Here is a 20,515-nt window from a genome sequence, read left to right as displayed (position 1 = left end):
GCGTTGAAAAAAATTGTTTTCTGATTTAACTTCTAAGCGTAGGCACCATACAAAGTTGCAATTACAGAATTTTTCTAAACTTCATATGCTTTAGAACCGCATAATGTAGCACATTTGATACTTCCAATAGCAATTTTATATTATGCTGGTGTAATTTTTAATTTGATACCATAGGCATTTCCATAGTTCTCTCCCCTGATTGACTAAATGTTGTATTAAGTTTAGAGTATGTTGCCTCTTATTGTTTCTGCAAACAATCATTCTCCAATAATGCTGCCCAAATAGTTAGTTTTGCAAATAACTGAATTTTTGATGAATGGAGAATCATAAAAATCTCATTTGAATCAATAAAATATGATTTAAATTATAAAATCCGATTTAAATCAAAAAACTCAACAAAAATGATTTTTTTGAAAAAAATCATGATTTTTATCAACCCTGGTTTCCAGCAGGGTTCCACTGTACAAATGACGTGATATAACGTTATGCCGTACTCAAGGCGTTAATGCAAGGCATGCAGATGGATCGTTCTCCTATAATAGGGTAGTTTCCTTCATCAAAGAAAACGATAGGCATTGATTGCGATTCGTTAGCCACCATTAGTGTTATCATAATACACAAATTATTTGGTTTTTGAAGTACCGGTTTAGATGAATGGCAAGGGTCAAATTTTATCCTCATTTGAAAAAGGCCAGATTGGCGCCCATGCGATTCCACTCCACGTGACGTCACAGGGACCTAGTTTCTACACGAGAGGATAGGAGTTATACATCGTCTGAGGTAACTAATGCATGCATGAGGTGCAGAGCTCAGGGAAACATGTCTTAATAATCACCTATTAAAACTGGCTAAGTTCGGAAAGTTTTCTTCGTTTGATAAGGTATTAATAAACCTTTTTTAAGCCAAGCGCAACCATTCAGCAAGGTACTCAGCTATCCGCTAGCATCCTGCGTCCTATCAGCGCTCAGAGCCTCGATCAAGGTCACTTCACAAGGAGAGAGGGGGAACCAGAAATGCGTCGCACGGACTTTCCTACTTACGCGTCGCGTTTTTGCGCGCTTGAAATTTTTCACTTTTCATTTAATCGCGAAAAATAGATATCGTCATTTAAAAATCTAAAAGCGTGAAATACGTACTCCAGGAGTAATAATCTTTCGATTTAGGCAATAAAAAAATAATAGGAAACCACCCTATTGTACGAAATCATGTCCATGGATGGCCATAAAAAAAAAACAAAAATCAATAAATAATTCCTGGAGTTTAAGTCATATGTAATGCAAAAAAGTTGTAGCAGGGTTCCCACTCCAACTAAATTATAAAATTCACGGTTTTTTCCAGGTTTTCACGGTCTAAATTGCGTCAAATTCACGGTCTGTTTGATAAGCCATTTAAGGCAGAAATATTGATCACATAAAAATCGCTGGCCGCACATTAACTATAAATACTTCTTTAAAAAAAACTTTAAAAAACCATAACATATTACTCCATCACATAAAAATACTACTCCACTAAATTTCTATTACATTTTATATCCGTGAGTCCCCCACGCTTTTATGTTTAGTGAAAACATTATAGATTACCTTTGAATTATTATTTCAAACATTTAATAGTGAAAATATTATGGATTTCCCAGGTTCTTTGAACTATTCATATAAAAATTTATTTTTTTCTTTTTAGTCCATTTATTTTATTACTTGTTCCAAGTGAAATAAAAGTGTGTTTTTTAAAAAGTTTTTTTTAAAGAAGTAATTATTTTCTACTTTTTAGTCTTCACATCTTGCAATCGTATACTTGACCTCTTTCATAAGTTTTGTTTAACTGTAAAAGCCCACCTCGTTGTATTTTTTTCGAAAAAATCCGCCATGTTGAAAATTCCATATTTACAATTAATATGTTTATAATGATCAAAATACACACTTTAGATGTTCGAAAGTGGTAAAATATTGTATTGTCACCGGGAATACGACTTCCTGTAAAGTTTCAGATCGATTGGAAGTCGGAAAGTGGTCGAATTTTCGATTGCAAGATTTGAACTAAACATACAAACAGACAGACAAGAGTGAGTTAAATAAAAGCGTGTAATAAAAAATATAGCAAACACGATGAATGCCGGGGAAGCAAAACGCAGCAATGAAAGTGCTCTTTCTACGTCGCCTATCGTTAGCAAAATTTATGGCCGGCTAAAGGTTGTGAGTGAGAAAATGGAGGGTGACAGGGAAGTGAAGAGGTGTCTGATTTCTCACCAGGGTTAATGATCACTTGGGTTAAAGGTCTTCCAATCACAGGCTCAAGATCAATGAGGCATCATGGCACATGGACCGATTAACAGTTGCGCTTTCGAATATACGTGTGCAGTGTCTGCGAGTGACTGACCTTGAAACATGATCGACAAATCGATTTTTCTTTTGATCCGTCAATCGTAGATCTAAAATCAAGTTTGAGAGGTTTTTAAGGTTTTACGATGAATTTCACGGCTATTTCCAGGTTTTTTCACGGTAGACGAAATTTGCTGCTTATTCACTGTTTTAAGGTTCTCACGGTAGAGTGGGAACCCTGCGTAGTTAGTTGTTACTTAATGTTAAAAGTTGTTGCTGTTGTAACTTGTTATTTCAGTTGTTTAGCTTTTTTGCATTATTTATATGACCTACACTCCAGGAATTATTTAATCATTGATTAAATGAGGTCAAGGTAATAGGAAAAAGAAAAACAAAAACGTTAAATCAAAACTAAACTGCCTTATTATTTTATGTTCCTTTTTACTAATTTTAGTGACAAATTAGTAAAAAAAATCCTCTATATTATTTCCACTGTATAGATACCTTTTTCTCAACTTATACGCAACCAAACTCTACAAATGAGGTACCAAAATGCACAGAATTTATCAGAGAACATGCGACACGCATTTCTTACTTCCTGAATATTGCTATTGTTTCCTAAAATTGGTTTTTAAATAATTAAAATAGAAACAAAAAAACGGTAAATATTCCTGACGTTAACAGCGCACAAACTGATTCATTTGTTCATTTGCAACAATATCTCGCAGTCTTTAAATAACTTTTGTCAAATGGCAGCTGATTCCACATTCAAGTCTCCTGTTGATACGTAAGTACGAGTCATCATGTGCGTTTAACAGAGGATAGTGTAATTACTTCCAATGTTGTGTTTAAAGAGGTCCCCTGACCTCAATTTGTACATGAACATTCCAATTAAATTTGTACATGAGACCCTGCCTTTTTTTCTACATTTTAAAATTAGAAACGCACCTATCCCGCTGTGGACCTGCATTGAAAAGAGCGGGGGAAGCCCGCGCTGGGAGCGGGCGCAGCACGCTCGTAAAATTATATTCCCCAAATTTAACGTCCACAGACTATGATTCGTCATGTCCGTGGACAGTTCCACAAAGATTTTCGAAGGGGCGTAGGCACCTCTTCGAAAAGCGCACCTCGCACTAAGGTGGCCTCACACTAGCCGGAACCAGAATGACGTCACATGGGCTTTTCCCAGCATTCATACCTAGCCATCACATTTTCACGTGCTTGAAATTTTTCACTACTCATTTAATCGCGAAAAATAGATGCCGTAATTTAAAGAGCTAAAAGCGTGAAATACGTACTCAGGGTTCCCACTCTAACTACATTATAAAATTCACTGTTTTTTCCAGGTTTTCACGGTCTAAATGCCATCAAATTCACGGTCTTTTGATAAGGCTTTTTAGGAGGAAATATTGATCACGTATCAATTACCGGCCGCACTTTTAACTAAACTATAAATTTAGCAAACGCGATAAACGCCGGGAATGCAAACGCAGCAAAGAAAGTGTTTTTAGGACGTCAATACTTGCCAAAATTTACAGCCGGCTAAAGGTTGTGAGTGGGAAATGTCAGGGAAGTCAATTTTTTGCCAGGATTAATGAAGGCTTTAGCTACCGATCTTCCAATCACAGGCTTAATGTCTGTGTATTGTCATGGTACTACGAAACGATCAGTCATCGATGCCTTCAATACTTCAGCGGCTGCCCCAAGTAACCGGTGGACCCATTGAACGAAGCCTACTGTACTTGTGATTTCTCTGTACTTCAGGGTTCCCGCTCAAACTAAATGATAAAATTCACGGTTTTTTCCGGGTTTTCACGGTCTAAATTTCGCCAAATTCACGGTCTTTTGATAAGCCATTTTAGGAAGAAATATTGATCACGTAACAATAACCGGCCGCACTTTTAACCAAACTAAAAATTTAGCAATCGCGATAAACGCCGGAAATGCAAACACAGCATTGAAAGTCCTCCTATGACGTCGCCAATCTTTGCCAAAATTTAGAGTGGGCTAAAAGTTGTGAGTGGGAAAATGGAGGGTGACAGGGAATTCAATTTTTTGTCAGGATTAATGAACACTTTAGCTACCGGTCTTCCAATCACAGGCTTAAGGTCTCTGTATCGTCATGGCACAAGGACCAATATTTACACTTCGAATATACGTGTGCAGATAAATACGTGGACCGTGTCTGCGAATGACTGACCTTGAAATAATGATCGACAAATCGATTTTTCTTTTCATCAGTCAATCACAGACCTATAATCAAGTTTGAGAGGTTTTTAAGGTTTTACGACGAAATTCACGGCTATTTCCAAGTTTTTTCACCGTAGACGAAATTCACGGCTTAGTCACAGTTTTAAGGTTTTCACGGTTGAGTGGAGTAATGGAGTAGTGGAGTGGAGTGGAGTAATGACAGTGCTATCTCTTATGACGTCACCTATCGTTAGCAAAATTCAGGTCCGGCTAAAAGGGGGTGAGTGGGAAAATGGAGAGAGCAGGGTGGCAGCGAAGTGAAGAAGAGCCTGATTTTTTGTTAGGGTTAATGTCTTCCAATCGCAGTCTTAACGCATTGCATACGGATGGCGAGAATTCTCGTCAATTTTTTCCTGAACGTTCCGGACGGATGACGAAAATTCTCATCATTTAGGCGCGTCAACCTAAACTAATTTTAGGCGCACCATTCGTATTGGTTAATACGTTTTCAGTTGTCGTTCGTTATTCATAATGAATTGATGCATCATAACGTTTGATTGGGTGAAGTTATATTCTAAACATTAGCTTTTTAACTATGTTTAAACCAAAGGTACAACGCCCTAATAAGGCACATATTTCCTAATCGGTGTTCCTAGGAATTTAAATACCCCAGTATGCAACGTGTTAAGGTCAATGTGCTGTCATGGCACACAGACCCATTAATAATTGCGCTTCGAATACACGTGTGCAGGTAAATGCATGGACAGTATCTGCACGTGACTCGGCCTTGAAACATGATCGAAACATCGATTTTTCTTTTAATCTGTCTATCGTAGTTCTACAATCAAATATGAGAAATCTATAAGGTTTTATGACGAAATTCACGGCTATTTCCAGGTTTTTTCACGGTAGACAAAATTCACTGTTTATTCACGGTTTTATGGCTTTCACGGTTGAGTGGGAACCCTGGTACTTCAGGAGTAATAATATTTCGATTTTTGCAATTAAAAAAAAGAATAGGAAACCATCTTATAGCACAAAACGCTGCTTGTTTTCGCACTATTATTTTTTTTAAACATGAAATAGAGGGAAAGTCCATTAAAATTTGCTAAATTTTTATGGACTTAAGTCACTTAATGCAAGAAGGAAGTTTATAGGACTTAAGTTTTTATATGAAATAGTAAAATACGGAAAAGACAGAGCTATTCTCCAGAAATTAAATTTTTATGTTCCGCAATATCACCAAAGACACCAGCAAACCTTCCTCATTCCGTTTGCAAAATCAAAATATTGTTACAGCTCTCCCCTAATAAGAATATGTAGGGATTACAACACTGTATGTAAACTGTATATGTTTTTATCATGGGATAAAAATGTACACCCATGTCTCGTATAGCGCAAGGGATGCGTTCCTTGGGGTCTTTGCGCTATACGAATTTGCGTTATACGAGAGCGCTTTAACATTGGGAAGATAGGGATGCGTTCCTGGTAGCATAGGTCTTGGGTATTGAATTTCCTCTAAAACATATATATTCCCATAAATAGCCTTAGAAAACATTATTTATATAAATTTTTCTTGTTTAAAACATCTTTAAAGATAGTATGCACGCATTTGAAGACTTTTATTCACGTTAAAAAAAATTCTTACGTGCTTTTTAAATTCCCTCCTGTCGTGCGGGTGGGCTAACATCTGCTATCTCAGGGGATCGTAATGCGTTGCCGGCAGTTGACGATTTTTCAAACTAGTCTAAAAACAACTATTGTGTCACCCAGGCCCTTTTGTCGCTCATCGAAATGACAGGAAAATGCTACTTTGAATGCCATTTCATAGCTAGCGGAGTTAAAGAATGATAAATCATTTTAATTTGGAGTCCTCTGAGTCATTATAGCAGCTACGTGAAACAGTCTTTAAATGCCTTGAAACCTGACCCAGGTTTTCCTTCCCTGAAAATGAATGAACGAGATTGCATTCTTTTCCAAAACAATATCGTCTCGTCAACACTAAAAAGTAGTTGAGGGGGAAAGGAGCCACTTTCAATCACAGCTTGGAGTTCATCAGAAAATGTTGCGGTGACTGCGCTATCCACACTTGCAGATTCACCTGATATCGCCGCACTGAAAATACCTGCTTGCCGTTTAAATTCTGGAACCAACCGGAGCTTTCACTAAATGTCTCGGAGCAATTACCACTCTCGTCTTTTTGTACTGATTCACTATGAACTTTCCGTATGTGTAGACCGCTTGGCTGAAGTTGGTCCGGCTGAGGTCACTGATGTTTTAACTTCGTCTTTATTCAGAATAAGGCATCGTGCGTTTAAACTTCCGAGGAATATCGCTTTGACGTTCTCCATTTTCAAAGCAATTGACCTCTTTCAATTCCTCTTCTAGGTTTATAGTTTTTCTTGATAAATTCTTGATATTCTACACGCATTCCTATTTTTTTGTCATATTCTCTTGGTTTTTACTCTGTATCTCTTTTTACTCTATTTACTCTATCTATATCACCTTCCACTGCTGAACTGTATTCCTGAGACGTAGAAGGCATACGACTGCGGGGAGGGAACGAAGCCATTGTGTTTGAGACTCTATAGCGGAACCTTTTATGTGTTGATGCTATTCATGCGCCACTCGGCCACCGCTCCATTTCTCCCCCGTGAATACCGATGACCTTGAAGGCTTTAGCGTAGACTCTCTACCTTGAAGTCAATCGCCCGATTACCTATGACGGCAAAAATACGTCTCAAACCATATTGCTGAAAAAAAACTCATTTCTACTAGCCCCATGCTTAATTAACGATCTAAATTATTCATTATTATTCTGTTAAGGAGACGAGATAAATTACTTCAGTAGGCCGGCTATCTTGACCCAATGACGAGTAATACTTTTGGCCATTGCACAGCAATGGATTTCGAATAATATATAAACAAAAAAGAAGATTTGAGGCAAGCAATAATATGAATATGCGTAAAATGATAGAAATTTCGTAAGTACTTAGCGCAAGTTCACGTTTTATCTCGAGAGCGTTTAAGATTTTTGATTAGGCTACACTGCATTGCAATGTTTCCCCGAGGAACGAATTTGCGCTACATCGAAATTGCGCTATACGAGACATGGGTGTATTTATATCTCAGATAAGTATCATAATTGAGAATAATGTGTCATTGTAACCTGCAAAGTATGAATTGTTGAATTTTATTTAATATTTTCTTTGAAAATTATAGTAATAGTTTATTGTAGCAGTGAGTTTATAGCTTATTTTTACATCTTTTGGTGTATCTTTTATGAAGTGTTTTGGCAATTTGTTTTTTGAAAAGCTTTCCCTTGGGTTATTGGGAAAACGTAAAATAAATAGATAAATAAAAATATGGAATAAACATCATTATAATTATTATCTCTTTTTCATTAACTTAAGTTTTTGTAAATGGGGCTTTATACCATTTGGGGGCATGCTTCTTCTGTCAAACAAGTTTTACTGCTCCAAAAAAAGAGCAATAAGGATTATTGGTAATGCTAACCTACGTGATCATTCTAAGCCACTTTTCTCACAGCTGGGCATCATGTCTGTTTACAGTTTATATGTTTTCAGAGCACTCTGCTTTGTCGAAGACTATCTAGATAGTTACATGCACAGATATAATGTTCACAACTATGGTACGAGGAACAGAAACAATTTGAACATTGAATATTGCAAGTTGTCTTTAAATTATAACTCCTTCCATAAAGTCAATATCGGGATATTCAACAGGTTACAAACCCTTATTAGGGCTGAAAATGTTGCGATCTTTAAAAGGAGATTAAGGGTTTGGCTTGTGCGACATCCCCTTTACTCTATAGATGAGTATTTTGAATGTAATTTTAACGTTATTTGATTGTGAAATGTGTTTGCACTCAGAATTTATTTTTATATGTTTGTAATTTGTATTGGACGACACCTAATATGGTTTACACCATTTCTCAAGGTGAATAAAATTATTATTATTATTATTATTATTATTACAGTAGATTCAGGTTAATTGTGACATATCGAACCTGTGCACTTTCTCTCTTGTATATGGGCATAAAAAACTTTGAAATGGAGGAAAGAAGACTAAAGAATGTTTATAATGCAACAAAAGTTTATTCAAATATTAATTTAAGTAATAAATCAGGAGCTCAGTTAATTTATTATCATTTTTAAGAATTATAACATTTTTGATAAAAATATTTTTCACAGCCTCGGGCTACGCTGATTGAATGTCTTCTACTAAGTCCTATTGAAGAAAAGTCCTATCCTCTAGCGGATAGTATAACAATAAGAACTTTAAAAATAGTGAAAGAATAGGAACATTTGTGAAAAATTAGAGTAAATCAAAGGAGGGAAATATAAAAAATAGTATTCCGAAAACAAAAAATTTTAATTTCGTCTCGAGTATAGTCTCTATGTCGCCGACTCATGGCCCAATAAAGCGGAGAATACTCTGGGATATTCCTCTATTGGGTTCTGTTCTTCAAGATCTGCCCCAATTAAGCGGCTGCCCCAAGTAGCCAGTGGACCCATTAAACGGAATCTACTGTATATGCAAAATAATAAGTTGAATATAAAATCAACTTCACAAGAAACATTTATTTTATCAACCTTACTGAAAACTTTGCCTGAGATAATAGTTCCCTAATGTTAATATAGGCGCTTAATACAAATACTAGGTAAATGTACGGGAAAATTTGCGTAAATTTCTATTGATTTCAAAATAGAAAGAAAAATATCAATAGCGCAGTGTCTCGAGGCCTGGTTACACGATACATTAACACGGACGAGTTAATTTATAAATACATGAATGCGAGAATGGACGAATAAATGCATCGTGTAGCCACCCAACTTTGGCGAATGCATGTAGAGAAAATAGAACCTCTTCAGGCCGTTTTACAAGGGGCACGGAATTGCGCAGGTTGGAGCTGCATTAATTTCTAAAATGGCGCGGAATTGCACGAACGCATGAACGAAATTAGAACAGGGGCTATTTTGCCGTCTCGCATCCACGCATTCTCGCATGTGTTCTAGCAATTCACCGCTTTACACGACGCAATTTTGATTGCGCCTTCGCACGTAGTACGTCAGATTGCGCAATTCCGTGTACCGTGTAAAACGGCCTTTCTAATTTGGTTCATGCTTTTGTACATGTTCACTACTTACGCAATCTACTGCATTATTGTGTGTATACCATTTCTATGCCGTACCATTTGGGTTCATTGAAGTCACTGGGGGATTGCCCACGGTCGGACCCAACACGATCTCGTTCATGATGTAGCGATCCCCATCCACCATCCGTTCCAACCGAACAACCTTCCCCATCGAGCTGATATCTTCACCGAGTGTCCTGCTATCAGGCACAAAAACATACTTTGGGTTGCTGGCAGTGTTTGCTACAAACTCTAGCCGCTCCTTGTGCCAAACACGATCCAAAACCACGGGCTGGCGGGATAACACGCTGCCATCCGGAGGGACGGTATGGCGGCTCAGTGGGATGTACTGATGGCTAGCACCCTGTATCACGCCGGCCCTTGGACCGTTTGGCATTGGTTGAAGGACCTAATACAGGACAGGAGAGAGAGAAAAAGTATAATATAACGACATACATTTACTTTATTTAATGCAGACCAAAAAACAGCAGAATGCCAATCACTAAGGAGTAACAATAACAAAGAAAACAATTGACACATATGTATACGGGACAGAAGAGAGAGAAAAAGTATAATATAACGACATACATTTACTTTATTTAATGCAGACCAAAAAACAGCAGAATGCCAATTACTAAGGAGTAACAATAACAAAGAAAACAATTGACACATATGTATACGGGACAGAAGAGAGAGAAAAAGTATAATATAACGACATACATTTACTTCATTTAATGCAGACTAAATAACAGCTGAATGCCAATTACTAAGGAGTAACAATAACAAAGAAAACAATTGACACATATGTATACGGGACAGAAGAGAGAGAAAAAGTATAATATAACGACATACATTTACTTTATTTAATGCAGGCCAAAAAACAGCAGAATGCCAATCACTAAGGAGTAACAATAACAAAGAAAACAATTGACACATATGTATACGCATGTATAACCAGTTGGCACAGCGAGGGGGGATTTTGGGGGATAAACCCCCCCCCCCCCCCAGATCTCTGAGAAATTTTTAAGTTCAATCCACTTTATGTGATTGTATTGATATTACCAATAGAATAGTGTTAGGATTAATAAAATATCCCCCAGAAAGCCGTAAAACCTACCATTTTGAACAACTTATCTTAAAATTTTGCAATTTATTAACACACTCAATGCGGATGCCTTGAATCCATGCCGCGCTAGCCTAGGACGCGGATGCTTTGAATACAAGGCATCAGTCTCGTTAGGTTTCTCGGCCCGCCATCTGCCTCCGTGTCTTCTACTAGACCCTGCAATTGTGCCCAGCGTCTCAGTGTGTCTTCTCCTGTGACTGGATCCAAGTCGTTTGCTTGCAGCAGATTTTTTGCCTTCTTTTTATTATAATATATTTATTATAATTTTATTACAATATTTAATATTTTCTTTATTAATAGTGCAAATTTTAATATTTTTGAACTATGTATGATTGTATACGATTAAGGAAGACTTAATAACTGATATTATTGCAAAATATTTTTTTCCGCGTGGCGGTGTGTTAAGACAAATTTTCTCAGCATTGAGTATGTGTTAATCTCGCACCTACCACTTATCCTGGTGGGTATTCCATACCCCCATACACCCCGGTATTACAGCAGACTCCCGATTTTCCGGCTGCGGTATATACGAGGCGTGTCCGTAAAATAAGTTCCACGAATTTTTTTCACATCAAAAAACTGATTTAATTGCAAAGAAAAGTACATTTTTGGAAAGTTCAGTCTTTCTTTTATTTTTCTGCATAATCGACGCTGCGTTCTATGCACTTCTGCATTCGAGGCACCCACATCTTCAAACCAGAGTCATAGAACTCTGCCGCCTGTCCATGTAGAAAACTAACAACCACGTTTTGCACCTCTTCATCTGTCTGGAATTGGGTTCCGCCAAGGTTTTCCTTCAACTCGGGGAAGAGATGGAATTCACTTGGTGCTAAGTCTGGGCTGAAGGGTGGGTGAGACACCATTTCCCATCCAAATCTTTCGATGAGGGCTATGGTTCGATTGGCGGTGTGCGGTCGGGCGTTGTCATGGTGAAAGCGCACTCCTTTTGTCAGCATTCCTCTTCTCTTGTTCTGAATAGGGTGGTTTCCTATTATTTTTTTATTGCCTAAATCGAAAGATTATTACTCCTGGAGTACGTATTTCACGCTTTTAGATTTTTAAATGACGATATCTATTTTTTGCGATTAAATGAAAAGTGAAAATTTTCAAGTGCGCGAAAACGCGACGCTTAAGTATGAATGTCGGGAAGTCTCTCCGCGTGACGTATTTCTGGTTCCCGTTGCCGCCCTGCGAGGTGACCTTGAGGCGAGGCTTAGCGCTGATACGACACAGGATGCTAGCGGGTAGCCTAGTACCCTGCTGGCTGGTAGCGCTTGACTTAAATAAGGATTATTAATAACTTATCAAACGAGGAAAACTTTCCGACCTTAGCCAGTTTTAATAAGTGATTGTTGAGACATGTTTCCCTGAGCTCTGCGCCTCACGCATGCATTGGTAATCTCAGACGATGTATAACTCCTATCTTATCCTATAGAAACTAGGTCCCTGTGACGTCATGTGGAGTGGCATCGCATGGGCGCCAATCTGGCCCTTTTCGAATGAGGATAAAAATGGACCATTGCCATTCGTCTAACCCGGTATTTCTAAAACAAAATAATTTGTATATTATGAATACACTAATGGTGGGTAACGAATCGCAATCAATGCTTATCGTGTTCTTTGACGAAGGAAACCACCCTATTGCACGTCTAAGATTTTTCAAGGTCTCACAGTACCGGTCAGCATTGATTGCTGTCTCGCGAGGCATAAACTCGCACGACGATACGCCCGTTTGATCCCAAAAAACGCTAGCCATGATTTTCCCGGCAGACAGGATTTGTTTGAACTTCTTCGCTCTGGGCAAAGAAGGGTGCTTCCACTGCTTCGATTGCTCCTTTGTTTCCGGTGTGGTGTAGTGTACCCAGGTCTCGTCACCAGTAACAATAGTGTCCAAAAATGCCTCTTCCATTGTTCTGTGAAAAGCGAGAAATTCTTGGGCTGCTTCAACCCGCTGCCGCTGGTGGTCTGCAGTGAGAATTTTAGGTACCCATCCTGAGCAGACCTTTGACTAGCCTAAATGTTCAGTCAAAATCTTGTCAATTGAGGTTTTGCTGACCTCCGAAATCTTTTCGCACAGCTCCCGAACTGTAATCTGTCGATCTTCAAGCATTGCCGCTTCGACTTTGGATCCCAAAGTGATACAATGTCTACAATAGTAAGTCTACAAGAAATACAATGTAATGCAATACCTATATACCCTCAGGGTTCCCACTCTAACAAAATTATAAAATTCACGGTATTTTCCAGGTTTTCACGGTCTAAATTGCGTCAAATTCACGGTCTGTTTGATAAGCCATTTTAGGCAGAAATATTGATCACATAAAAATCACTGGTCACACGCTAACTAAAAATATAGCAAAGGCGATAAACGCCGGGGATGCAAAATGCAGCAATGAAAGTGCTCTTATGACGTCGCCTATCGTTAGCAAAATTTAGGGCCGGCTAAAGGTTGTGAGTGAGAAAATGGAGGGTGACAGGGAAGTGAAGAGGTGTCTGATTTCTCACCAGGGTTAATGGTCACTTTGGTTAAAAGGTCGTTCAATCACAGCCTTAAGGTCTGTGTTGCCATGACCATGGCCCTTATATACTGGTTACTAATCTCCGGCTCGGGATTGTTACCTGAGATTCCGCTTCCACCCCTCAAACCCCTCACACGCCTCCCCTCAAACACAACTATGGGCACAGTGCGCTGTCACTAGGGGAAATATGGAACTAACTGCACTGTCGGCGGCGGTATATGCTTTCGACAGCTCAGTTATTTCCATATTTCCCCTAGTGACAGCGCACTGTGCCCATATTTGTGTTAGAGGGGAGGCGTGTGAGGGGTTTGAGGGGTAAAAAAGCAAAATCTCAGGCAACAATCTCGAGCCGGAATATGTCGGGAGATTAGCAACCAGTATATAAGGACCATGGTCATGAAACACGGACCAATATTTGCGCTTCGAATATACGTGTGCAGATGAATGTGGGGACAGTATCTGCGAGTGACCGACCTATTTTTATTTTGATCCGTCAATCGTAGATCTAAAATCAAGTTTGAGCGCTTTTTAAGGTTTAATGACAAATTTTATGGCTATTTCCAGGTTTTTTCACGGTAGACGAAATTCACGGTTTTAAGGTTTTCACGGTTGAGTGGGAACCTTGTACCCTGTAACTTCCATATACAGTGGGACCTGTTTAATACGTTTCTGAAGGGACGACAAAAAATGAACGTACTAACCAGGAAAACGTGCTAACGAGGAAAGTAAATAATAGCAGTCGGGGTAATTGCAATCTGTGGAAAAGTCGTCATAATTACAATTACTATCGGTAGTTCTCGTAGGATCGCCTTCCTGAACTCTTTTCACCTTATAATAAAGAAAATGGGCGCTACATTGAAAAACAATACCATGTGAATAAAAATCACAATGTTTCATAGATTTCCTGAAGACAATTTCATGAAAACGGCGCCTTTCTCCCGTGATTTATCCTATGTGTATTTATAGAAAGAGGACAAGTAAAGCTAAGTCATTTCTTTTTTGTCACAGCATACTCGGAGAATATAACAACAACCCTGAGTATGTCAACGGGTTGTTATTAAACATCATAAAAATTGGACAAAATTATATTAACCTAAAATTACGGCAACAGCTGTAAACATTCGCTTCTGGAATAAAGCCATATCGATTGTTACATCGATCGATACATCGAATAATAACACGCAAGATTATTAGACGTAATTACAAGAAGATTTTATATTATACAGTTGAAATTTACTTTTAAAATTTGTTTAATGTCATCTGCTTTCGTGCCGAGATCAAGTATTTTTAAGCTAAGCTTCTCGTGGAGATCCAGAGCATCGTCTGCTCCCGCAGCAGTAGTCAAATACGCACGTACACCATAGCATTGACGTCGTGCAGTACTGCTTTAGATAAAGTGGGAATTGGATAAGACTCATTTCTTCATCATGATAACTCGTGCAATAGCAACAATTGCCCACTCGTGAAATTTGTGCGCAGTGGGCACTCCAGAGGCAACAGAAGGTGAGGAGCTCGGGGTGGGGAAAATAGGGGCTTCTCATTGGCTGCAGTTTTGTATAGTCAGACATTCCTGATAAATTTATCACGTCAAAGGAATTGAGAAATGCATTTGGATGAATCACGGTCAAAGAAAGATATTTAGAATGAATGCAAGAATGTTAATGGCTAGTAATAATAAATTAAATCATGAATTCGGAGCTTTACGACCCTTAAGAAGATACTTGAGAACGAATTGCGGGTTGCGTCACGGCTAGCAATCGAGCGTACTAACCAGGAAAGCGCAAATTTTTCAAACGTACTAACCAAATACTTTAGCCTGTATTTTGTTCCGATGATACCGGGACCGAGAGAAATCGTCGTACTAAGGAGGAAAACATACTAACCAAGTTCCACTGTAATAGCGAGTCAGTAGTATAAGAGTCGAGTCGAGTATAGGAGCTAGTAAACTATTATTCCTATTACCTTTATTTCTTATGGGGAAAATTGTATCGGATAGCTAACATTTCGGATAACGGCCAGCTTTCTAGAACGGATTGTGGTTGTTATCGGAGGTTCTACTGTAAATTTACAGGCAAAGCTCTTTGTAGTGAACCTCTTTATCTCGTAAAACCTCCACTTATCATACCAATGAGACAACCACAAGACTGCCTAACTACCTCCGCAAATCGTATTGACACAACTAGAGACCAGTAACGCAGCCATGATTACGTACATGAAATGACATTTTCAGCAATAAATATTTCAGCCTTGTTTTTTTTCTTATACACCTATAATATGCTGTAATTTTCACGTTAACCATTAGATATGTCGATTTTGTTCCATAGCAGAGTTCAGAGCATACCTAACATTAAATAAAAAACAGGTACCCAACTATCCTAATAATTGAAAGTGACTTTTGAATTAAGAGAGATCACATAATTTTCTCTTGAATCATGGTAAAAATCATGAGATAGCTTGCTTTCTGTTATCATTAAATAATAAATATATGTTCACTAATGCACGCATGTTTGTTTAAACGCATAAATATAATGGTTTAAAAGACAGTAGTGCCTTTCATTTCCAAAGTATATGAAAAAAATGGTGCGTATCACTGAAACCTCTCTATAGTGAACCTCCATACATCAAATTGCCAAATTTTGGTCCCCTCCATTACGATGTAACGAGGTTTTACTGTATTATTATTATTAATCTTCTAGTACACTACAAAAACATGCATTTCATTACCATGGGCTTCACAACAGTTCCCACCACTTGTCCGTCTGGATCCACAACGCACTGGACAGAGCAGCCCATTGCAGCGCAGTCCTTGAGGACGGATACAGGTTGTCGGGCAGGGGGGGCATTGCTGGGCAGGGGTTCCCCTCCCGAGTTCACATTCCAGCCAAGAGGGTTCTCCTCCTCCCCCTCCATCACCAACCCGAGATCCTCAAGTGATCTAGGCACCTTTGAGTGACGAAAAAGTTACATTAATTATTATTTTATTTGAATAATTTATGTATTCAGTAGGGATGGGTCGAATAGCAGATTTCTCGAACTCGAATATCGAATCGAATATCAAATCATGGCTCGAATATTCGAATACCTCAAAATTCGAATACCTCGAATACCAAACGATGAATGTGGGAATGTTTGACTAGGTCGCCTATGCAGCAGGAAACCCAAGATTTTTGTGAGTAATTGTGATTTCCTTTAAAGGATTCAAACAGCAACTTAGCTGATTAATGGAATATTTTAATTTTATGTAAACAATAGGGTAGTTTCCTTCATTAAAGAAAACGAAAGGCATTGATTGTGATTCGTTACCCACCATAAGTGTATTCATAATATACAAATTGTTTGGTTTTAGAAATACCGGTTTAGACGAATGGCAATGGTCAATTTTATCCTCATTTGAAAAAGGCCAGGTTGACGCCCATGCGATGCCACTCCATGTGACATCACAGGGACCTAGTTTCTACACGAGAGGATAGGAGTTTTACATCATCTGAGGTTACCATTGCATGCACAAGGTGCAGAGCTCAGGGAAACATGTCTTAATAATCACCAATTGAAACTGGCTAAGGTCAGAAAGTTTTCTTCGTTTGAAAAGGTATTAATAATCCTTATTTAAGCCAAGCGCTACCAGCTAGCATGATACTCAGCTGCATGCACTAAACGACTAGAGTTCTCTACATTTTTCCGAGCCAACTACCAACGACGTGCGTGCGACAATGTATGACGCAAAATTCAAAGTATTCGAGACGGTACCTTTGGCATAACTAATCGAGATCTCGAATATCGAATACTTTCTAGTATTCGAGGTATTCGAGTATTCGGGGATGCTATTCGCACATCTCTAGTACAGGCATCCCCCGAGTTACGTATGCCTCGACTTACGCAAATCCGTACTTACGTAAGTGATAGCCGTACTTCAAGTTATTACGTTAATTTTCATATTCGAGCGCGTTGGAGTAGATATTCGCTCGTATACCCAATGGCAGAAAAAAATTTCAAATAGTTATAGAGTTATTTACGCGATCGGTCAACTCGGTGAATAATATATTTCGCATTTTGATTGGCAATGCTTGAGATGCAACTCGCCGACTATTACAATGTTATTGATTTTGTATCTAATAACGTAAGAATACGCGGAAGAGTTCATGAATATCGCAGTCAATTGAATGAAACTTCACCGGGAATGTACCGCGCCTTTCTCCGCTGAGAATTCACCCCACCGATCGAAATCTCTGAAGCACTAACGCAGAATGTTCGACTTACGTAAATTTCGACTTACGCAGAGTATGCCGGAACGCATCCCTTACGTAACTCGGGGGATGCCTGTATTCAGATTAATGTATATATTGAAATATCCACAAAGACTTTATGTATCACCTGATTTTAACGATTACCTATTTAGATCCTTCAGGGATTTACTATTTCGATTTTTCAATGATTACTTTTGATTTTTTATGATTACTTATTTTATATTTTTACTGATAAATGATTTTTTATTAAATGATCACAAATTTATCAAATATTCCAGATTCCGCCAGAAATGCAATGTACAGAGGAACCTGTTTAGTACGTTTCTGAAGGGACCACAAAAAATGAACGTACTAACCAGGAAAACGTGCTAACGAGGAAAGTAAAAAATAGCAGTCGGGGTAATTGCAATCTGTGGAAAAGTCGTCATAATTACAATTACTATCGGTAGTTCTCGTAGGATCGCCTTCCTGAACTCTTTTCACCTTATAATTAAAAAAAATGGGCGCTACATTGAAAAACAATACCATGTGAATAAAAATCACAATGTTTCATAGATTTCCTGAAGACAATTTCATGAAAACGGCGCCTTTCTCCCGTGATTTATCCCATATATATTTATAGAAAGAGGACAAGTAAAGCTAAGTCATTTCTTTTTTGTCACAGCATACTCGGAGAATATAACAACAACCCTGAGTATGTCAACGGGTTGTTTTTAAACATCATAAAAATTGGACAAAATTATATTAACCTTAAATTACGCCAACAGCCGTAAACATTCGCTTCCGGAATAAAGCCATATCGATTGTTACATCGATCGATATATCGAATAATAACACGCGGACGAAATTCACGGCTTATTCACGGTTTTAAGGTTTTCACGGTTGAGTGGGAACCCTGAGATAATTTACTCCTGGAGTACGTATTTTATACTTATAGATTTTTAAATGACGATATCTATATTTCACAATTAATCACTTTTCACGACATAGGAAAATGATCGTGTGATTCAGTGTTTTTAATGGTCATAGCACCAGCAGCCCCCATCACTACCACTCTTTATATAACTGCATGGTGATGGATTGGGACTCTCTCGCCAGCGCCCCGCTGCTACAAATGCAAACTTCTCATGCCATTTTTGCGCCTTTTTCCTACATTTTCGATGTATGCGATTGAAAAAACACCTTGATTAATAGACGCATAATTACAATTGAATGGGTATTTAATTTTTTTTTGTTTTTCAAATCTTTGGGAGGGGCGGTGTCCCAGAGTCCTCATGGGCAAGCCACCGCCGCTGCTGCTGTCTTAAGCCACGTTTACACAAAATTTTTCAAACTTTTGTTTGAAACAATCGTTTCAAATATTCTGGAATAACTCCTCAGGCAAGGCATCTGCTGTTGAAGTAGATATTCAAAGACGCCATCCTTGATTTGATCGTCCCAGTTCGGTAGAGTTTGGCCTTTTTCGAAAGGAAGGAGGAAAGGAAATTTAAGGAAAGGAGTGACCCATTGCACAATAGTGGCATTTATTTAAGGAAAGGAATCGTTTGAAACTAGAACTTAAAACTAGAACACCTGATGTCGGTTATAGCTGTTGCAGATTTTTTAAACACAAACAACCGGACATCGGCTCTGGCCGACGCGAGGGAAGGGAAGTGACCGCTGAGGTAGGAATAGGGTAGTTTCCTTCATCCAAGAAAACGAAAGGCATTGATTGCGATTCGTTACCCACCGTTAGTCCATTCATAATATACAAATTATTTGGTTTTAGAAATACCGGTTTAGACGAATGGCAATGGTCAATTTTTATCCTCATTTGAAAAAGGTCACATTGGCGCCCATGCAATGCCACTCCACGTGACGTCAAAGGGACCTAAATTATAAACGAGTAGTCAGGAGTTTTACATCGTCTGAGGTAACCAATGCATGCATGAGGCACGGAACTCAGGGAAACATGTCTTAATAATCACCTATTAAAACTGGCTAAGGTTGGAAAGTTTTTTTCGTTTGATAACGTATTAATAATCCTTATTTAAGCCAAGCGCTACCAGCAAGCATGGTACTCAGCTACCTGCTAGCATCCTGCGTCGTATCAGCGCTCAAAGCTTCGCCCCAAGGTCACCTCACTTGCGGCAGCGGGAACCAGAACGACGTCACACGGAGTTTTCCCGGCATTCATACTTACCCGCCGCATTTTCGCGCGCTTGAAAATTTTCGCTTTTCACTTAATCGCGAAAAATAGATATTGTCATTTAAAAATCTACAGACGTGAAATACGTTCTCCAGGAGTTATAATCTTTCGATTCAGGCAGTAAAAAAATAATATGAAACCACCCTATTGTCCGATGCATTCAGGCTCGGCCTGAGACCCAGATTCACGACTCTTAACGGCCACTCCTCAGCAATAGGGTGGTTTCCTATTATTTTTTTATTGCTTTAATCGAAAGATTATTACTCCTGGAGTACGTATTTCACGCTTTTAGATTTTTAAATGACAATATCTATTTTTCGCGATTAAATGAAAAGTGAAAATTTTCAAGCGCGCGAAAATGCGACGCGTAAGTAGGAATGATGGGAAAAAGTCCGTGCGACGCATTTCTGGTTCCCCCTCCCACCTTGTGAGGTGGCCTTGATCGAGGCTCTGCGCGCTGATAGGATGCAGGATGCTAGCAGGTAGCTGAGTACCTTGCTGGCTGGTTGCGCTTGGCTTAAAAAAGGTTTATTAATGCCTTATCAAACGAAGAAAACTTTCCGACCTTAGCCAGTTTTAATAGATGCTTATTAAGACATGTTTCCCTGAGCTCTGTGCCTCATGCATGCATTGCTAATCTCAGAAGATGTAAAACTCATATCTACTCGTATAGAATTTAGGTCCCTGTGAAGTCATGTGGAGTGGCATTGCATGGGTGCCAATCTGGCCTTTTTCAAATGAGGATAAAATTGACCATTAACATTCGTCTAAACTG

General features: G+C 38.6%; 1 protein-coding gene across 5 annotated transcripts in view; it reads right to left on the bottom strand.

The window, feature by feature from the left end:
• LOC124172808 overlaps positions 1-20,515 on the bottom strand; it is a 184,651-nt gene that overhangs the window by 138,754 nt on the left and 25,382 nt on the right. For 4 of the 5 annotated variants that reach the window (XR_006868279.1, XM_046552292.1, XM_046552295.1 and 1 more), the window contains 2 exons: positions 16,033-16,251; positions 9,721-10,072 (listed from right to left, as the gene is read on the bottom strand). Coding sequence is in view for 4 of the 5 variants with exons in the window: in XM_046552292.1 (XP_046408248.1) it covers positions 9,721-10,072; positions 16,033-16,251 (571 nt within the window). In the remaining variant the exon portion in view is untranslated. The remainder of the gene's footprint in view (positions 1-9,720; positions 10,073-16,032; positions 16,252-20,515) is intronic. The other variant, XM_046552294.1, reaches the window with a different exon arrangement.

The sequence above is a fragment of the Ischnura elegans genome, assembly GCF_921293095.1.
Source record: "Ischnura elegans chromosome 13 unlocalized genomic scaffold, ioIscEleg1.1 SUPER_13_unloc_3, whole genome shotgun sequence".
NCBI lineage: Eukaryota > Metazoa > Arthropoda > Insecta > Odonata > Coenagrionidae > Ischnura > Ischnura elegans.
This window is presented reverse-complemented; position numbering and strand designations above follow the sequence as displayed.